Here is a 17,734-nt window from a genome sequence, read left to right as displayed (position 1 = left end):
TTTTTCACTGCAGGTTACCTTGTCTATGAATTTGACAAGTTTTGGTTTGAAGAAAAGCCAGAAAGCATTATGTATTTCAACATGTATAGAGAGAAGTTTCATGAAAAGATTAAAGGACTCTTACTGGATTGTAATGTATCACTAACTTTAAAGATATGATTCCTCCATATTATCTTCTATTTCTACCACATTTTGCACACACAACAGAATTTATATGGTAATAGAAGTTATCTGATCAATTACACTCGTTATATATAATTTCCTACTAAAATATTTCAGAAATTCTATTTAAGAAAGCTAGTGGACAATCAGTGTATGTTTACAGTCATTTATACACTGTCCTCCAAAGGTACCTTATCCTTCCAAAGATCCCTACTGTAGAGGCCTGCAAACTACAGTTTGGAACTTGGGACTTAACCCATTTAGTGTAAAAGTATAAATCAGGTATTTGTATTAAATTGGTTGATTAAAATGTGTAAAAATCAGTGTTCATTTTTATGTATTGTAACTATCAAGTCCATCTCTTTTCAGAGCTCTTTTCAGATTTTTTGTGTCTTAGTTTGGAAACGATTGTTTTTTATTTCCTTTGTCTTGTTTTCTCCCTTGGTTAATTAACAGGAAGAGTAGCTCTTCAGGGCTTTCTTTCTTTCTTTGCATCTCAATCACATTCCTAATGTTGCTTCATTAGTAGCAGAAAGCAGAGCTACTTCAGATAAGATAAAGAAACATGGCCTCTTTTTGGTTTCTCTCATTAGCATAACCACTAATGAGAGAATGATAGTATTGGTGACTAGCTTTTTTGTTTTTAAATACCATACTTGAAAATATCACAGTGGTATTTTAAAGCTTAAAGGCATTTTCTCATCTTCAGTATTTGCTTTTCAGTCTGTTGTAGGAAAGAACTATACTTAGTGCTCATTGTGAGGGCCTTTTATGAGGCTTCTCTGGCTGTGAGTGTTTATGAAAAGAGATGTGTTTGCTAAGAAGATCTTGACTGTATTCAAAGGACAGTGGCTTACTTTCCATAAAGCTGTCTTTGGACCGAAACAAAAGGAAAACCTAAAGCTTCTTAAAAATACCCGTGAAACATGGTTGGTTTATTTTACTCACTGTTAACTGTCGCTTCTTTTTGCTTTGCCTCCATAGTGTTTCTGGATAATGGTGTACGGACTTTATGGATGTTCTTTGAGTTGATGGTCTGTGGGATTCTAAAGTAGCCTGAGGATGATGACTGTGCATTTCGTATAGCTTTATTCTCCTCAAATCTCAGGAGGGCATCAGGTGCTGTCAAGGATTATATAGTGAGGAAATTCTAATGGCAATAGTTTCTTCCTTTTTAAGAAATCTGTACTCCTAGCAAAACTAAAGGAGTTTAAAGATAGGTTTGTCTGATTACTAAGTTCTCAAATCCTACAGAAAGCAGCCTGTTAGAGACACCATTTAAACATGATGAGAGTTGGTGGATTTTTTAATGTGAATATTAAGTGTTTCAGGACTGACGCCTGTGGTATAGCAAGACCTGAGACTTGCAGTATTTGTTGCTGTCTGTTGACAGACCTCTCTCTGTAAACTTGCCAGAGAGAAGAGCAATAAAAAATTCCCGAGCGGAAAATAACAGATGTGGTATTGTATGGCACATACATTGAGAGCACAGCATTAAAACTATTATTTTCTCAACACAATAAAACTTTTAAAAATTGGATTCATTTTATTATAATCATGGTGGTCTAGCATCTCAGTATCACAGGAATTTTAAAATCGGTTTCTTGTAGGAGACGTGTCAACCTCGGATTATCTTTCTTTTATTTTTATGTTTTTGGTGCTTTATTATCCAGCTCTAGAGTTCTAGGAGATGTAGGAAAATCCTGGTAAAGGTCAGGTGCTAACCATTAAAGTTTTAAGTGTTTACTCTTACATGGAAAGCAATTCTGTTAGTTTAATTTCCAAGCTGAAAATACTTACCTTAATATTTTGATCTTTCAATAGCTGAGGTCTTGAACTGATTTAAACCTTTGTCAATGTGCTTAATAAAGAATGATCCAACTGCGGAAGGGGAAACTTTTTAAGCAAGTTTTTCCCCTTCTAGGGAGGAAAGTAACTTTAATGTTTTAAAAAAGAATGTCATCAGAAAGTTTGGTCAATAATATGTTCTTTAAGTCATCTCTGTACAATATAGATATTGTCCTGTTTTTCCTTAAAATAATCAGTAACCATTTCAGAAATTCTGTAGTGAATTGGTCTAAAAGCTACCAATACTAACTTTTGATAGGCTGGAAGCCAAGCTAAGTGTTGCCACTTGTAAATTAGAATGTAACATAGTGACATACATGAAAAGAAAAAACATGATTGTGTCTGTCTACCTTCCTACTTTTCCTTGCTTTTGACCTATGTATGTTAGAATTTTATGTAGTCTTAAAATCCATATTTAGAATCTTACCTGTTTCTATAATAATGAATGAAATACCAAAGTAGTGATAGAATTGAAGTAGCAGGAAAATTATGTTTGCTTTAGCATCAGGAAAGTGAATCAATGTGGAAATGAATTTTTGTATGTGCCAGATCGAAGAGAGTGTGCCAGTGACAAGAATAGTGTAAACACAGTTACACTGGTTGTAGTTCAAATATGTTCTGAAAGACAATCTTTAAGGAAATAGGAGAAATCAGGGGATATCAGTATATCAATGAACCTAGACCAGACTCTCTTTGTATATACATATGGTGGTAGAGTTAGGTATAAAATCAGTGTCTTACTGGCACCAGTTTGAAAACAAAATCTTTTTCTTGAAATGCCCATCCTGTATTTTTTTTCCTCTCTTAACAATTGTTTGGATTTGTATGTATTTTTCTATCTGAATTTTATGTGTAGTCTTCATTTTTATTCCAGTATTAATAATTGTTTATATTACTGTTTCTCCCTTTAGCATTCAGTGAAATTGAACTTGGTCAAAGATTGCTCAAAGGAGTAGCATTACATGAGTGAAAAGTGGAATGCTCATTGCCAGAGCAGGAAATATTACACACTATCATGGCACAGAAGAGAAGAGGTTTGGCTTGGAGAGCAATAATGGTTATTATCTTCCTTGAAGTAATGATTGGGGGCCAGCAGCTATTTTCTCAGGATAAATGGTCCACTCAACTTCTCTATGAATAAGTGTGGGGAGGCTTACCTTCCATTTTCACATTTAGGAACCTCTCCACACAGGCAGATTGTTAACGAAGATTAATGGACTTTAAACATCTGAGAGAAATCATGAGTGAGCTTGTTTTGTTTTCTGGCTTCAGCTTTTGACAAGAAAAAAATTAAATGTACTTCAGCTAAGACCCAACTATTATAGGGGAATTCTTTTTTTTTTTTTTTTTTTTCCAATTATAGGGCAGTTCAATGTTTCTGTTAAATGTATTAAAAAAATGAGCAGTGGCTTTCCCTGGGGGGAAAAGTGCTGGTTGGCAATTTAAAGAAATAGATTTTTATCTACTTTGGCTAAAACAATTAACTTCTTATGTAAAAGCAATAGTTGAAATGTGATGTCATTTTGTTCGGAATGTTGTGAACAAATTAAAAAAAAGTGTCAAAATTGTTATAAGCCTTTCTGCTAATCCTTCCATCTCTTCCCTTCCTCCCCATCCCTTATTTAAGTCATTTATTTTCATGAAATGGTGCCTTTCTTATTTAATCCTTTAATCATGTTCCTATAGATTTATCAGAATATACAGAAAATTTTTATTTTTATGACTTTAACTCATACACTAATTACCTATTTAAGATGTTATTGGGTAACAACAGTTGGTTATAAGACCAGAAAAGAAGCTACCACTCCCATCTCCCATTCTTAGAAAGGATGGGAACAATTCATACTGCACTGTAGTATGTTTTACTTAATCTTGCAGTGTATCCTAGATACATTTTTATATTAATACATAGCTTCCTTATTCTATTTATGTACAGCTGCAGAGCATTTTGTGTGTGTGTGTGTGTGTGTGTGTGTGTGTGTGTGTCTATCTTATTTTAAGCTAAACAAACATACCACATATGTCACTGGTTGGATACAGCAAAAGCAGTACTTTTAAAGTTAGTACTAATAATTGCTTTAAATGTATATATTGAAAAAAGAACGGCTGAAAATTAAAGACAAAGTAATCATCTCAAGGAGTTTGGCAAAGAACAAAATAAACCTAAAGAAAATAAAGAAGGAAATACTAAAGGCAAGAGCCCAGATGTGTGGAGTAGAAATATATACCGTAGAATCAACAAAAGTAAAAAGCTGTTGCTTGAAAAGACCAGTAATACTGATAAACCATGGTGAGATAAGGAAAAGCAAATAATGATATCAAGAATTAAATGTGAAACATCACTACAGATCCAGCAAACAATGAAAATATATTAAGGATCACTTCAAAAATTTGAAACTTTGGATGAAATATAAACATTTCTAGAAAAATACACTTATCAAAACAAAACTGTATAAGAAGAAATAGGGAAGCAGAAAGTCCTAGTACTGTTAGTGGATTCAGGAATTAAAAATCTTTCCATTAAAAAACCTACAGCTTACCTGTACCCTTGACACAAATAATACGTTATATGTTAATTAAACAAAAAACACCTACAATTCCGCACTGGTAAGTTTAAGAATAAAATAATGACAGTTTTCACAATCTCTTCTACGTAATGAAGGGTGGACACCCTTCATGAAACTTCATAGTGTTGATGACTCAAGTCCAACAAGAACAGAATGAAAAAGAATTATATGCCAGTGTCATTTTAGATGTTGTAATGCTAAATAAAATAGAAACATACTGAAGTCCAGAAATAAATATATTAAATAATAACGAACTACATATAGATATGTTGTTTTAATGCATGATCGATTGCAACTCAGGTTAATTCCCAAAATAAAATTAATGAAATTTACCACATTAACATTTGAAAACTACATAATCTTAAAGCAGAAAAAGCATTTGGTAAAAATTCAACATCCATTCATGTTAAAAACTTAACAAATAAGAGATAGGGGTTACCTTAATTTTATGAATTATATCTATAAAATAAACACTAACCAATATATGTAATGGTAAAACATCGGGATCAGAATTAAGGATGTTACCACTTGTATCTGTTTTTGCCACAATAACAACACATAACAACCAATCACGCAAAAATCTTATTGGCTACAAAAAAAACATTTCCTCCTCACACATGGGTAGGCTAACCAGGCAGCTTTGCTATACTCAGCTGGGTTCAGTGGGCCTTAAACACAGGTCATGTATTTGGCTCCTGTCATCTCGATGTGATCTACTCATCTGGGACCAGTGGGCTACCTGAGGTATGCTCTTTAATGGTGCAGCAGAAACACAAGAAGTCCAATGGCTCACAGGTATTTCAAGCCTTTGTTCACATCATGTCCACTCACATTCTCTTGGTTTTATAGCAAATCACATCGTCAAGTCCAACATCCATGGAATAGGGACATGTATTCTATTAGGAAGGGCTAAAGAGTGAACATCTGATGAATAAATTGTCGCAACACATCTATTCAAAATTGTGCTAGAGTCCTGCCCAGTGCCATAAAACAAGTGGATGGAATGAAAGAAAAGTTAGTCGTAAGTGATCTAAATGTGTACATAGAAAATCCAAGAGAATTGATCCAATATCAAGGGTAGAGGAGGAATTTTTGATCAGTTATCAAAGGTCATCATTTATGAAGGGTGGGGGACTCTGGCTAAACCTATCTAGCCCGATTCTTGTTAAATTGGGTTCTTGAAGACATGCCTAAGAAGTATTTAGTAGAAAAAGGCAGCTCAGAGAAATCTGACTATAGTTTGATCAAGGGACAGTATGTTGTCACTACAGCCTACTTCCTGACTGCAAAGAAACGGACTTTTACGTTTTCTTCTGTATTTAACAGAAACATGCTACTCTGAGGTTGTGGTTTTTCTTAGTTTGGATTCCTCCAGAATCAGACCTTGAATAAGGATTTGTCATTCATTTGGGCGGAGATCCCAGGAAACACTGGTAAGGGAGTGAGGGGACTGAAGTCATCCCATAAAGGGTTTTGTATTAAGCAAAATAACACTGTGTAACTGGATTTTGAGTCCTTGGGTGAGGGTGAGGAGACTAAAGTATTTATATACAAACTCCCAACAGTTACGGGGCGAGGGCGGCTCCCAGTGGGTGTGTTCTTTCCCATTCTCCGAGCGTGCCATGCGCAGGCGCACAGGGATGGCTCTGCGGCCCAGAAGCCCCTAGAGGATGCGGACAGGACAACAGGAAGTGAGGCGCGCATGCGCTATAGTGGTGCGCTCAAAGAGACAGGCGGGGGATGCTGCAGACCTCTGCTACAAGACCATTTTACAGTTCACAGCAGGGGAAATAAGCACCAGGGAAACCTCATAAAGTCAAGGGGGAAAAACACAACAGTAGATAGAATGTGGAGCTGATGAAAACAAATAGAATGCCGCCTGACAACCTGTAGGCTTCCTGGCCCTTCCGCCATTCTTCGGTTTTGGCTCAAAGCAAGCCTGGGTTTTGTCTTACACTTCTTTTCTAATCTCTTGTTTATTCTTTCCGTATTTCTTCTGCACTCAGTTTGTGGGCATAAGAAAAAGGTTCCTACAGGTGTTAATGATGAATTTAGCTTGGCTGGAAAGATGCCATGAAGATTTGTTTTTATCTCACTAGGAATCCCAGACTGTTCTTCTGTCTAACCCAAGGTACCTTCTGCCTCAAAAATTCTGCACTTCTGACACAGATATCATGATTGTAATAACAATATGCCCAAAAGATTATAGTATCTTAGATTAGAGGTTGTTAAAAATGCCGTAAAACACAGACTCCCAAAATTAGAAATCTGTACCAGTTACATTTAAAGTAAGTTTATGCTTGTTGATTCTAAAGACCTTCACTTGCTAGAAGTGCACCGCAAATTCTACGTTCAGAGATAGACCCCCAAATGGCAAACACTCAAAGGTACTGGGAATACTTGACTGAATATATTAACTGACAACTGGGTTAATAAAAGGAAACGGCATTTTCTTGATAACTGTTCATCATTATTTATAAACATAAAATGCAGCCGTTTTCCTTTCTTGTGAACTTGAATTATAATGAAAACATGTTAAATTTCTTCATATTCAATCGTAAGACTCCCACCCTCTCAAAACAGCCAATCAAATGCAGTCACTTATGTGCACCTTGCATGAGCCATGGTGCATACTGAGAATTTTGCTTTCTCCTTCCTGAGACACTGAGAATAAAAGTCACAGGAAATAAATACTCATTTTTCTTTGAAAAGTCCAAAATTCTTTATCAGAAATCCTTTATCTTTTTAGGGTGAAATCAGGGGAATAGGTGTTTCGTTTTCGTTTTTTATTTTAGTTAGTTATCGAGTCAGCAAAGATTCCCCCTGGTGTGTTACCGCCTTTTCCTGAAGGTGATTATGTGGCACAGTCCACGGTCTGCCCTGACTTCATCAGTTCTCGCTTCAGCTGTTCGAAGCACACAAACATGATGACGTTCCAGGATCCGAGTCGCAAGAGGGAAGGTACAAATCTAGAAAAGGGCATGTCATCATTCTCTTGAGTTTGTTGGAATTCTTAAAGCTATTATCACACAGTTTCTGCTTCTCATTGTGCCACTCTTCTCAAATAAAGACATTTAAAATGAACTATTCCTCCCCTTTCCAGCGATGCCTAAGATAATGTTTTATGTAGCCATCTAATACTGCTTCAGAACTACAAAACCCCGAATGATCACATCTATCCAAATACATAAACGGCTTTCCTTCCCACCACACCAAAGCTCGTGTCCTTTCTGAAGGGGCACTTCCCCGTAACACTCTTTTTTTGAGGAGCAAGGAAATTCTTGCTATCTTTTGCTCTGCTTTCTGAATGGGAGGTAGGGATCTGTTGAAAGAGGAAAAGGAAAAAGCCAAGAAAAATTGATGAGTAAGTGGACCATTTTCTAAAGTGAAGAAATTAGTGCTGTCCTGATCTTGGCAATTTTTGGCCTTAGACTGTCAAGGAGCTAAGTGTACTTTTCTTCTTTTTTGGGGGGGAGGGGTTGGGTGGTTTGTTTTCTGTTTTTTGTTTTTTGTTGTTGTTGTTGTTATGCTGTCAAACTGTGCAGACGAAATGATTGATTTTTGAATGCCTGTTTGCAGCAATAAGACATTCAGAGAGAAAAAGACATCATCAGTTAACTCTGTTTTGGATAGATTTTTTAAAAGAGATCTGGCCTATAAAAATCATGCCCCAAAGGTTTTGGTTACTTTAAGGTCTCAATACATTTCTCCTGACTCCTGGATGTGTGTGTGTGTGTGTGTGTGTGTGTGTGTGTGTATTTTAACTGTGGTACATTGTTCATTAGTTTACCATTTTAACCATTTTGAGTGTATAATTCAGTAGCAGTAAGTGCATTCACATTGTGAGCAACCATCACCACTACCCATCTCCAGAACCTTCTGGTCATCCCTAACTGAAACTGTACCTATTAAATAATAATTCCCAGGCACCTGGGTGGCTCAGTCAGGTAAGTATCTGTCTTCAGCTCAGGTCATGATCTCAGGGTCCTGGGATCAAGCCCCATGTCAGACTCCCTGCTTAGTAGGGGAGCCTAATTCTCCCTCTCCCTCTGCCCCCCCCCAACCCCGCTTATGCTCTCATGCTCTCTCTAATAAATGAATAAAACCTAAAAACAATAATAATAATTCCCTACCCCTCCCTTCACCTCCCCTCAGCCTCTGATAATCACCATTCCACCTCTTTGTATGAATCTGACTACTCTAGATTCATATAATATATATAATCATATAATATATGATATAATCATATAATATATGTCCTGTGTCTTGCCCATTTTATTCAGCATAATGTTTTCAGGGTTCATCCTTGCTGCAGCATATATCCCCCAAAGGTTCCAAGTTTGAAAAAAATGAAAGTATTGTTAAATGGTTAATGGTCAATAACTGAGATATCCATTCTGAATTCATTTTATAATATAACTCATTTGTATTCATATACCATTAGTGCTAGTTACAGTGATTTGAAAAGCTTGTGTATAATGTGTATGGTGCATTTATACTTATTTCATAAAGTTTGAGGCATTGCCTTACAATTTTAGAGGGTTATAGAAATGGCTATATTATCACCAGTTTAATCCTTACAGAGTGCATCCATACAGTAATTCAGACTGTACTTGCCTAGGAAGGTAGTAGCCAATGTAATACTACTTAACGGGAAAAGTGGTCTACTGTGCAATACTGGTTTCAAGGTGAGCATGATAATTATTCAAACCACCTAATTTTCTGCATGACTTTTCTAGGTCAGTAGCAATGATTTTTCTCTAGTTTTACTTGAATACAATAAAAAAATCTGAGTCCATCAAATTAAGGCAGTGAAAATTTCAGCAATCACACTGCTAGATATTTACCCAAAGAATCCAAGAACACGAATTCAAAGGGATACATACACCCCTATGTTTATAGCAGCATTATTTACAAGAGCCAAGATATGGAAACAGCCCACGTGTCCACTGACTGACGAAAATACGCACGCACACACACAAACACACACAGTAGAATGCTATTTAGCCATAAAAAAGAATGAAGTCTTGCCATTTGCAATGACACAGATGGCGTTCGAGAGGAAAACGCTATATGAAATAAGTCAGGGAAGACAAGTACCATATAATTTGACTCATACGTGGAATTTAAAAAACAAGTAAGGGGAAATAATAAGAGAGAGAGGTCATGAAACAGACTCTTAACTAAACTGATGGTTGGTTACCGGAGCGGAGGTGGGCAGGGGGGATGGGTTAAATGGCTGATATGGATGAAGGAGGGCACTTGTGATGAGCGTTGGGGGTGTATGGAAGTGTGGAATCGCTATATTGGACACCTGAAATTAATACAGCTCTAACTGGAATTAATTAACTGGAATTAAAATTTTAAAAATTTAAGAAATTATTTTTTTAAGATTTTATTTATTTATTTGACAGAGAGAGAGATCACAAGTAGGCAGAGAGGCAGGCAGAGAGAGAGGGGGAAGCAGGCTCCCTGCTGAGCAGAGAGCCCGATGCGGGGGCTCAGTCCCAGGACCCTGGGATCATGACTTGAGCTGAAGGCAGAGGCTTAACCCCCTGAGCCACCCAGGCACCTCTAAAAATTCTTTTAATAGCAAAGATCACATCTTGTTTTTGTGTAGCCCTCTATTATGCTTTCCCTCCACTTTATAGTTCTCTAGTCCTGATCAAGCAAAATCCTGTCCAATTCCCAATAGGTTGGGACCAAGAGAGAGGTCACTGAATTTAAGCGAGCCTCTGATCAAGGCTGAGAACATTTTAATATCATAGTTAATAGTTAATATCATAGTTTTCTGGCCCAGAGGAATTGGTGGTACTTATGGCAAGGAAAAATGAACACTAAACATACGGCAAGGAAAAATGAACATTAACACTAAACATACGGCATAGACTAGGGCTGGTCGGCTGTTTAGACGAGACAGCCTCCCAAAGCACACAGGTAGCCTGAACACAGCATTACAGACAGAGAAGACCGTACCCTACCCTTTGAAAAAAGCCAGCGGTCCTTCCTTGGTGAGCATTGTCATGGCACAGTTGGGTACACCTGTGTACTGTCCTGGTGGAGAATTAACAAATCGGGTTTTTACCACATCCACTGGCGAGGACAGGACCGTTGTGCAAAATCCAGCGACAAGGGCTGACACGAAGTGGCAGGGTAAGTCATCTAAAATGGATCAATGAAACAAATCAGCAGCAGACTTTTGGAAGAAGCTCCTAGTTTTTAGTTATCTATCAGATCCTCGGAAACCTGGTGATATCAGAAGACCAATGTGGATGTCTCATCAATAAATAAAATATCCCAAGGAAGCTTTCACTTACACTTACCAAAAAAGATGACAAAGAGCACGTGGCACAGGGGATTGTTAGTGTTTTTGAAAATATCCTGTGAGTCTGCTCTGTGCCCTTAGGGTACCGCATAATGCCTGAGACATAGGCATCTAATACTTTTTGTTGTTGAATTAAAGTCATTGTCCTATCCAATGGTACTACTTTGGGATGAAAACACTGATGGGCTCCTTACCTAACCAACTCATCTGGATAGAGTATAGGATGCTATGCTGTATAAAGAATAAGATACTAACCAAAATCCCATATAGTAGTATTACATGAGTATAATGCTGATGTGAGAATACAGTTACACTTTCTTTTTGTTGCAGAAAAAAAAAAATTGGTTGCAGCAAACTTCTAAAAGTTAGTGTTTTGGGGTTTGGGGTTGTTTTTTCTTTTGTTCGTTTTGTTTGCTTAAAAGTTCTATCTAGTGTTCAAAATTACTTCGTTTTTTCAACTGTTATGATTAAGGGATTCAGTACAACATCCCTAGAGAAGCTCCAGGATGAAACTGTAAATGTGTAGGGGCGCCTGGGTGGCTCAGTGGTTTAAGCCGCTGCCTTCGGCTCAGGTCATGATCTCAGGGTCCTGGGATCGAGTCCCGCATCGGGCTCTCTGCTTGGCAGGGAGCCTGCTTCCCTCTCACGCTCTCTGCCTGCCTCTCTGCCTACTTGTGATCTCTCTCTGTCAAATAAATAAATACAATCTTAAAAAAAAAAAAAAAAAAGAAACTGTAAATGTGTAGACCCACAGGTTACGTATCTAAGAGGAAGTTACCTGCCAGGAGTTTGTTTTTCACAAGGCCTTCCTTCATTAGGTCATATGTAACCAGCTCTGTACAATTGATGATGACATTTCTTGTCAGATTGGGAGTAGTTCCTAGAAAAAAGAAAATGTATAATGGCTTCATTATACGATAAGGTGCTGACAGGATATATGTGTTCTTTTTAACTTAATTTTAATTATTTATGTGAGAGAGAGCTAGAGTGAGAGAGCGCAAGTGGGGGGTGGAGGGAAGAGGGAGAGGGACAAGCAGACTCCCTGCTGAGAAGGGAGCCCAATGACGGGACTCCATTCCAATCATGACCTGAGCCGAAGGCAGATGCTTAACCGACTGGGCCACCAAGGCACCCCCTAAGATATATGTGTTTTAATAATGATCAGATTCACCTTGAAGTCAATTACCTTTCCAAAGGCCTATCAGGCCTTCTGATGTCGCTATGACTCTGTAAGCATTGTAAGTCCCGGTGTAGCGAGGCTTGAGACCGTGCAGATGGCTCTGCGCTTGAAGTCTGACCTTCACGACCTCTGTGGGTTGCCCGATGAATACTGCCACCCCTCCAGTCGTCAGACCAGCTGAGATCTTGCTTCCTAAACTAGGTGTTGCTACCCGGAGAGAAAAGATACTTATCAAGCAAAAAAGAAAAAAAAGACCCAGAGGGCAACTCTATGTCTTTTTTAATTTGAGTGGTTACTATTACTGTATCTCTACATCTTTTTATTTCCTTAATGCTTGTGTATGCTGTGATCATGTACTGAGTATGGGCTATATCACTTTAGGTCTAGAAACTTCGAAGTTGACTAGAATTAAAAAATAAATAAAGACTTTCAAGGACAAAGAAAATGCAATGCCTATTTAAACAGTGCTTAGTTCTCGTCTATATTTAGCTCTCTTTTCCACTATTTTCCAACTGGGAGCAGGTACCAGTCACCAATGATGCTTAGCCTTCCTCTTGTCGATGGTAATGTTAATTATAGGACTTCAGGGTCTTAGGAAAATCCCAAGTGGACAAACAGCCCCCATATGGGATGTCGGTGGTATTAGGCTACAACAGATTACAAAGGAAATAAAAATAAAAAGAAAGAAGTGAAGAAAATGATTTTTGACCTGAAAATTTGAAAAATTATCTTGGATTACTCAAGCCAGATATTATTTAATAAACTCTAAGTAGTCTTGGATCCATTAAAGTATGGCTCAAGAACATGTATTCATCAAGGACTTTCTCAATATGTCTGTTTCCTAATCTGTAAAATAGAGATAATATCTATCTCATACAGTCATCGTGTGAGTTAAAATAATATCAACATAGCATATAACACACTGTCCTGCATATAGAAAGTACATAAGTTTTTTCATAACCATTTGATTGAACTCTTTTCTCCTCACGCTTGTCCAGGAGCTGAGCATGCGATAGACAACCATCTTTTAATGGGCAAGATCTGACAATTACAATCCCCTTCACTTGGGGCCACATTCATAATCTTATCTTGTGACACTCATCCTGTCCACCCATCCCCTTCTCACTTCCCTGTCAAGCCCTTTGAAGTAGAGGCTATATTTTCTGTCTTCCCTTCTCATGGCCCTTCTTATAGTTCCTCCTCAGTCCTCTACAATCCAGCTTCCGTCTCTGTTACTCCCCCTCCAATGTTTTGGCAAAAGAAACCCATGGGTTCCTGTTGTTAGTCACATCCATCATGTTTCAGTCCTTTCCACGCTAGATCTTTCTGCTCTGTTTGACCCTACTGATGCTTCCACCTGTAACTCTCTGGAGTCTAGCCCAGACATTTCTCCTAAGCTCATGTGTTGACTGGATGTTACTTGCTGACACGTCTTCAAGTGTCAGCCTTGCCTAAGGTTTACCTTCCCCCAAGACAGCTTCCATGTTCCTGCCCTCCATGAATGGAACCTTTAGCCAGGACCTCAGAGGCCGTCTCCATGGCAGACTTTCCCTCATGCCTTACTGCCAGCTGCCTACCAAGTTCGGTCAGCTACAATTCCTGAATTCCTGATCTCTCTTCTCCTTCCCTATTGCCATTGTTGTAGCCTACCCCAATTGTTTCTTACTTTCTAACTTACCCCCTTCTGGCCCTTTTTCTATAAATCCTCTAGATATTGCTGCCAAAGTAATCTTTCAAAAATATAAATGGTTTATGCCACTTTCCTGCTTAGCATTTTTCAATGACTTCCCATCACTGTAAGGACAAAATCTAAACTTCTTAGCATGGTCTGCAAGATTCCTTGTGATCTGGCTCCTTCCTGCTTGGGCTTCTCCTCTCCCTCCTTACCAGCAAGTCCTCCCTCTCTGCCCTGTGTGCTCTTGCCACTCTTCTCTGAGCCTTTGTACATGACCTTCACTCTCATGGAAGGTCTTTCCTCACCACTTTACCTTATTAGGCTTATCAGTCCTTCAAGATTTGATTCAGACATCAGTTCTTCAGGAAAATCTGGCCCGAGCATGCCCCAAGGCTCGGTAAAGTATTCCTCTTCCATGTGCCCAACATCCTGTCATTACTTCTAAACGCTCTAAAGAGCATGTGTCATAGTGCATAGCCATCTACCGACCTACTCAAAGCTCACAGCTCTTGCCTAGACAGAAATCTATAATCCCTGCATCGAACACGGTTTGGGGGCATATCGCAGTTCAATAAAGCTAATGAAAGGCATGGAATTGGGATAACAGAGAATCCTGCCAAGATAGGTCCTATTAATTTAGTATCGAAGTACTCACCAATTGGGTAGGACAATCACCTGTGAAGGAAACTACCAGAATGGGCAGCCTTAGGTCTTTTGTGATTCCTCTCTTGTTACATGTACAAACAGGACAATGCTGTATTGATCCCAAAGCATCTAGACTGTACTTTGAAACTGTATAGAATAAACTCATTGTATGTTTGTACGACTAATATTTATAACTTGTCCCATAAAGTTATGTAATCCTAAAATGACTTTTTTTTTTTTTTTTAAAGAAAAACAGACGGCCACCACCAGTGCCTCATTTGGATGTGTCTGGAGTCTTGGAGGCTTGACTACACTATATACTCTTACCAATGGACCTTGAGAGCTTGTTTGGAAGTTTCTAGCAGGGGAATGCAGCTAATCCTATATCCTTGACTCAAGAATGATCCTCCTACATCGGGGAAGGTCGTCCTCTTTGACCGAGCGTGCAGCTTCAGGAGGGACACACACAGAGCCGTGAGGGAGGAAAGGGACACCTGTCTAGCTAGCCGGATCAATGGGGCGACAGATGCCGCAGCCCGATCGCCCTTGCATCCATCCTAAAGTTACTTAAAGCAGAAATGGTGAACTTTGCCCATGTAGTCACTTAACATATTCGTTTTGTCATCAGCCCATCTTCTTTCTGGATTGTCTGCTCCGTAAGAAAGTGACTTTGATACATGCTAGCTGGGTGATCTTGATGTTACTTAACTTTCCTGATCCTCAGTTTCCCTACCTGACTGTGGGGATAACACTTTGTATCTCACAACTCTGTTGGATTAAATGATGCCCAGAATCACATGGAAACTGTAGGGGGCAGGGCAGTGAAGTGGTTGAGAGACAGGTTAGCCGCCAGACTCCCTGGGTTTGAACTGGTGCTCTTCCCCTTTCCAGCTATGAGGAGTTGGGTAAGTTCTAAACTTCTCTGGCCTCTTTCCCCTCTTATTCAAGGATACAAATAATAGTATATTTCCAGCAGTGATGTATCTGAGGCACTTAGAATAGAGTCCATCTCATAGTGTGGCCTCAAATAAATGCTGACTAAACTGACAGGAATTCTTGGAGAACAATAAGGAACCCCTTTCCCTGTCCTCTCAGCTCTCCTCATGAGGTCTGGTGTTCTGCCCTTCAAACCAAGGTTTTCAAATTTGTGCCTGCCAAAATTTCCAGGAAGCTTGTGAAAACATCCCTCCCCTGGTCCCAACCTGAGCAGTTCAGATTCAGGGAACAGGGAACAGGGCAGTCCTCAGCACTTGGATTTTCAACACGCTCCTCAGATGTTCTTGTGTGACTTCACCGTTTGGGGAACCTCGAGTTACCCCTTACTCTACAGCCCATCCGTCTTCTCCAGATGTATATCCAAATTATGCCCCAAACTTCCATGACTGATCAGGTGATTTTTATAAGTATAAATCTGGATCTGAAAAATTGATTTTGCACATTTCCTTTTCTTTCTACGAACGGTGAGTACCAAGCTAATATTAGATGTCTGCTTGCCAGTTTGTTATGAAGACCACTACCCCGCATGTAACATTTTCTTGAACAGAGCTGGGCCCAGGGCATGTCTCTGGCTGTCTGCCCCGCCCAGGGATGCTCATTGCTTACTTTCTTTCCCTGTGCTGAAGAACTCCTGGACGGTGTCGTAGAGGCCGATCCGAAGAGAGGCAAAGCTTATTTGTCTCTGGAGACCAGCAGGCAGCCCACTATAGAGTTTCACCGGCCCTTCTGTTTTTGCCAGAGTGGTGATTGTTCCCAGGACACCTTTATACCTGATGGCTCTGGAGGTCTGGCATTCACCTTGGATCTGGAAATGAGAAAGGTACAGGTCAGAGGGAAGTGAAAATTGAGTAAGGAGGTCCTAACTGGTGAGGAAAAAGCAGACTGGCAACAGGCTCTCCTCTGTGGAGAAACCTGCAGCCACGATTTTTCCCACTGTTTTCCTGCTCCCAGTTGCCTTTCCCTTCTCAGCAACATCTCCTCTAGATATCTCTATATCTCTCTAGGTACATACATGGAGAGAGATTAGCTACAATGCCCATTTGGAACATTCCCACCCTCCCTGTATAAATCCTCCAGAACCCCTAAGCAGCTTAGGGGAAGATGCCCTCACCAAAGTAAGGAAGGCAAAGAACTTGACATGGGCTCTTGGGAGAGGCTGATAGTCTTTTTTTTTTTTTTTCTTTTTTTAAAGATTTTATTTATTTATTTGACAGAGAGAGATCACAAGTAGACAGAGAGGCAGGCAGAGAAAGAGGGAAGCAGGCTCCCTGCTGAGCAGAGAGCCAGATGCGGGACTCAATCCCAGGACCCTGAGATCATGACCTGAGCTGAAGGCAGAGGCTTAACCCACTGAGCCACCCAGGCGCCCAGGAGAGGCTGATAGTCTTAGCTCTTAGAACACATAGTGCACCCTAACTCTGGGGGCTCTGGCAGTAGTCACGGTCAATCTATTTTCCCGGCTTTTTGTGGTTCGTCAGTTAATCTCAGGTAAGTTCCAGTTCCCCACCCTAAGGCATCCAGTTCCGTGACAAGCCTACACTTTTTTTTTTTTTTTTTTTTTTTGACAGACAGATCACAAGTAGGCAGAGAGGAAGGCAGAGAGAGAGGAGGAAGCAGGCTCCCTGCTGAGCAGAGAGCCCGATGTGGGGCTCGACCCCAGGACCCTGGGATCACGACCTGAGCTGAAGGCAGAGGCTTTAACCCACTGAGCCACCCAGGCGCCCCAATCCTACACTTTTAAGGTGGTCACCGGCCCCATCTGCGGGGTGGTTAAACCAAAGCCATTCCCAAAAGGGCGCACAGAATAGGTGTCCCCTCTCTGCCCTGAGACACCTCCCCAGCCTCATCTCACTGGCTACCTGGAGCCGGACTTTGGCTGTGTCCAGCGGGAAGGTGATGGCATCCGCCACACAGGCCGCCACGCCAGCGGAGAAGATCTTGACCGTCATCGTCGGGGGCACGTCCAAGGCTGTGGGGCTCACCATCTTCGCTCAAAGAGCGGAGCGACCAGCGGGCGCAAGGATTGATGGACTCGGGCCCCCACAAGGTTGAATTTCCCGGACCGCAAACCGGCTTCGGACTTGACTTCGGGGGAGGGGGTGCGCGGGCAGCGGCTACACTGGAGCTGAGCCGGGCGGCGCCTCCCGCCTTCGCGCCCTAGTGCCAGGACGACCCAGGACGCGCAGGCTGGCAGCGCCCGTGCGCCCTGCCCGCGCCGGGTGACTTATATAGCTGGCCGCTCTCGGGCTGCGGCTCGCCGGGTCTCGGTGGACACGGGCCTGGGAGCTGCCGGGGCGTGCCCCGGGGAGCCTGGTCCCTCCCACGCGCATCCTCGC

At 40.5% G+C, this 17,734-nt stretch overlaps 2 protein-coding genes across 4 annotated transcripts in view; one reads left to right on the top strand and one right to left on the bottom strand.

Annotated features, from left to right (window-relative positions):
• The window catches only part of ELMOD2 (ELMO domain containing 2), a 30,250-nt gene extending 26,671 nt beyond the window's left edge, over window positions 1–3,579 (top strand). For 2 of the 3 annotated variants that reach the window (XM_045998101.1, XM_045998102.1), the window contains exons 9-10: window positions 14–130; window positions 2,922–3,579. In XM_045998101.1, the coding sequence (XP_045854057.1) occupies window positions 14–130; window positions 2,922–2,980 (176 nt within the window). In that variant the 3' untranslated portion in view covers window positions 2,981–3,579. Of the gene's footprint in view, window positions 1–13 lie in introns of all 3 variants that reach the window. The other variant, XM_045998103.1, reaches the window with a different exon arrangement.
• A 3,852-nt stretch (window positions 3,580–7,431) lies between these two features.
• UCP1 (uncoupling protein 1) lies at window positions 7,432–17,383 on the bottom strand. Its single transcript, XM_045997694.1, has 6 exons — window positions 17,258–17,383; window positions 16,005–16,203; window positions 12,089–12,289; window positions 11,681–11,782; window positions 10,559–10,739; window positions 7,432–7,546 (listed from the first exon to the last, which is right to left on the bottom strand). The coding sequence occupies exons 1-6, from the start codon at window positions 17,381–17,383 to the stop codon at window positions 7,432–7,434; spliced, it is 924 nt and encodes a 307-aa protein (XP_045853650.1).
• Between the last annotated feature and the right edge of the window lie 351 nt (window positions 17,384–17,734).

The sequence above is a fragment of the Meles meles genome, chromosome 2 (assembly GCF_922984935.1).
Source record: "Meles meles chromosome 2, mMelMel3.1 paternal haplotype, whole genome shotgun sequence".
NCBI lineage: Eukaryota > Metazoa > Chordata > Mammalia > Carnivora > Mustelidae > Meles > Meles meles.
The sequence above is the reverse complement of the archived record's forward strand: the minus strand, read 5'-3'. Positions and strand labels throughout refer to the sequence as shown.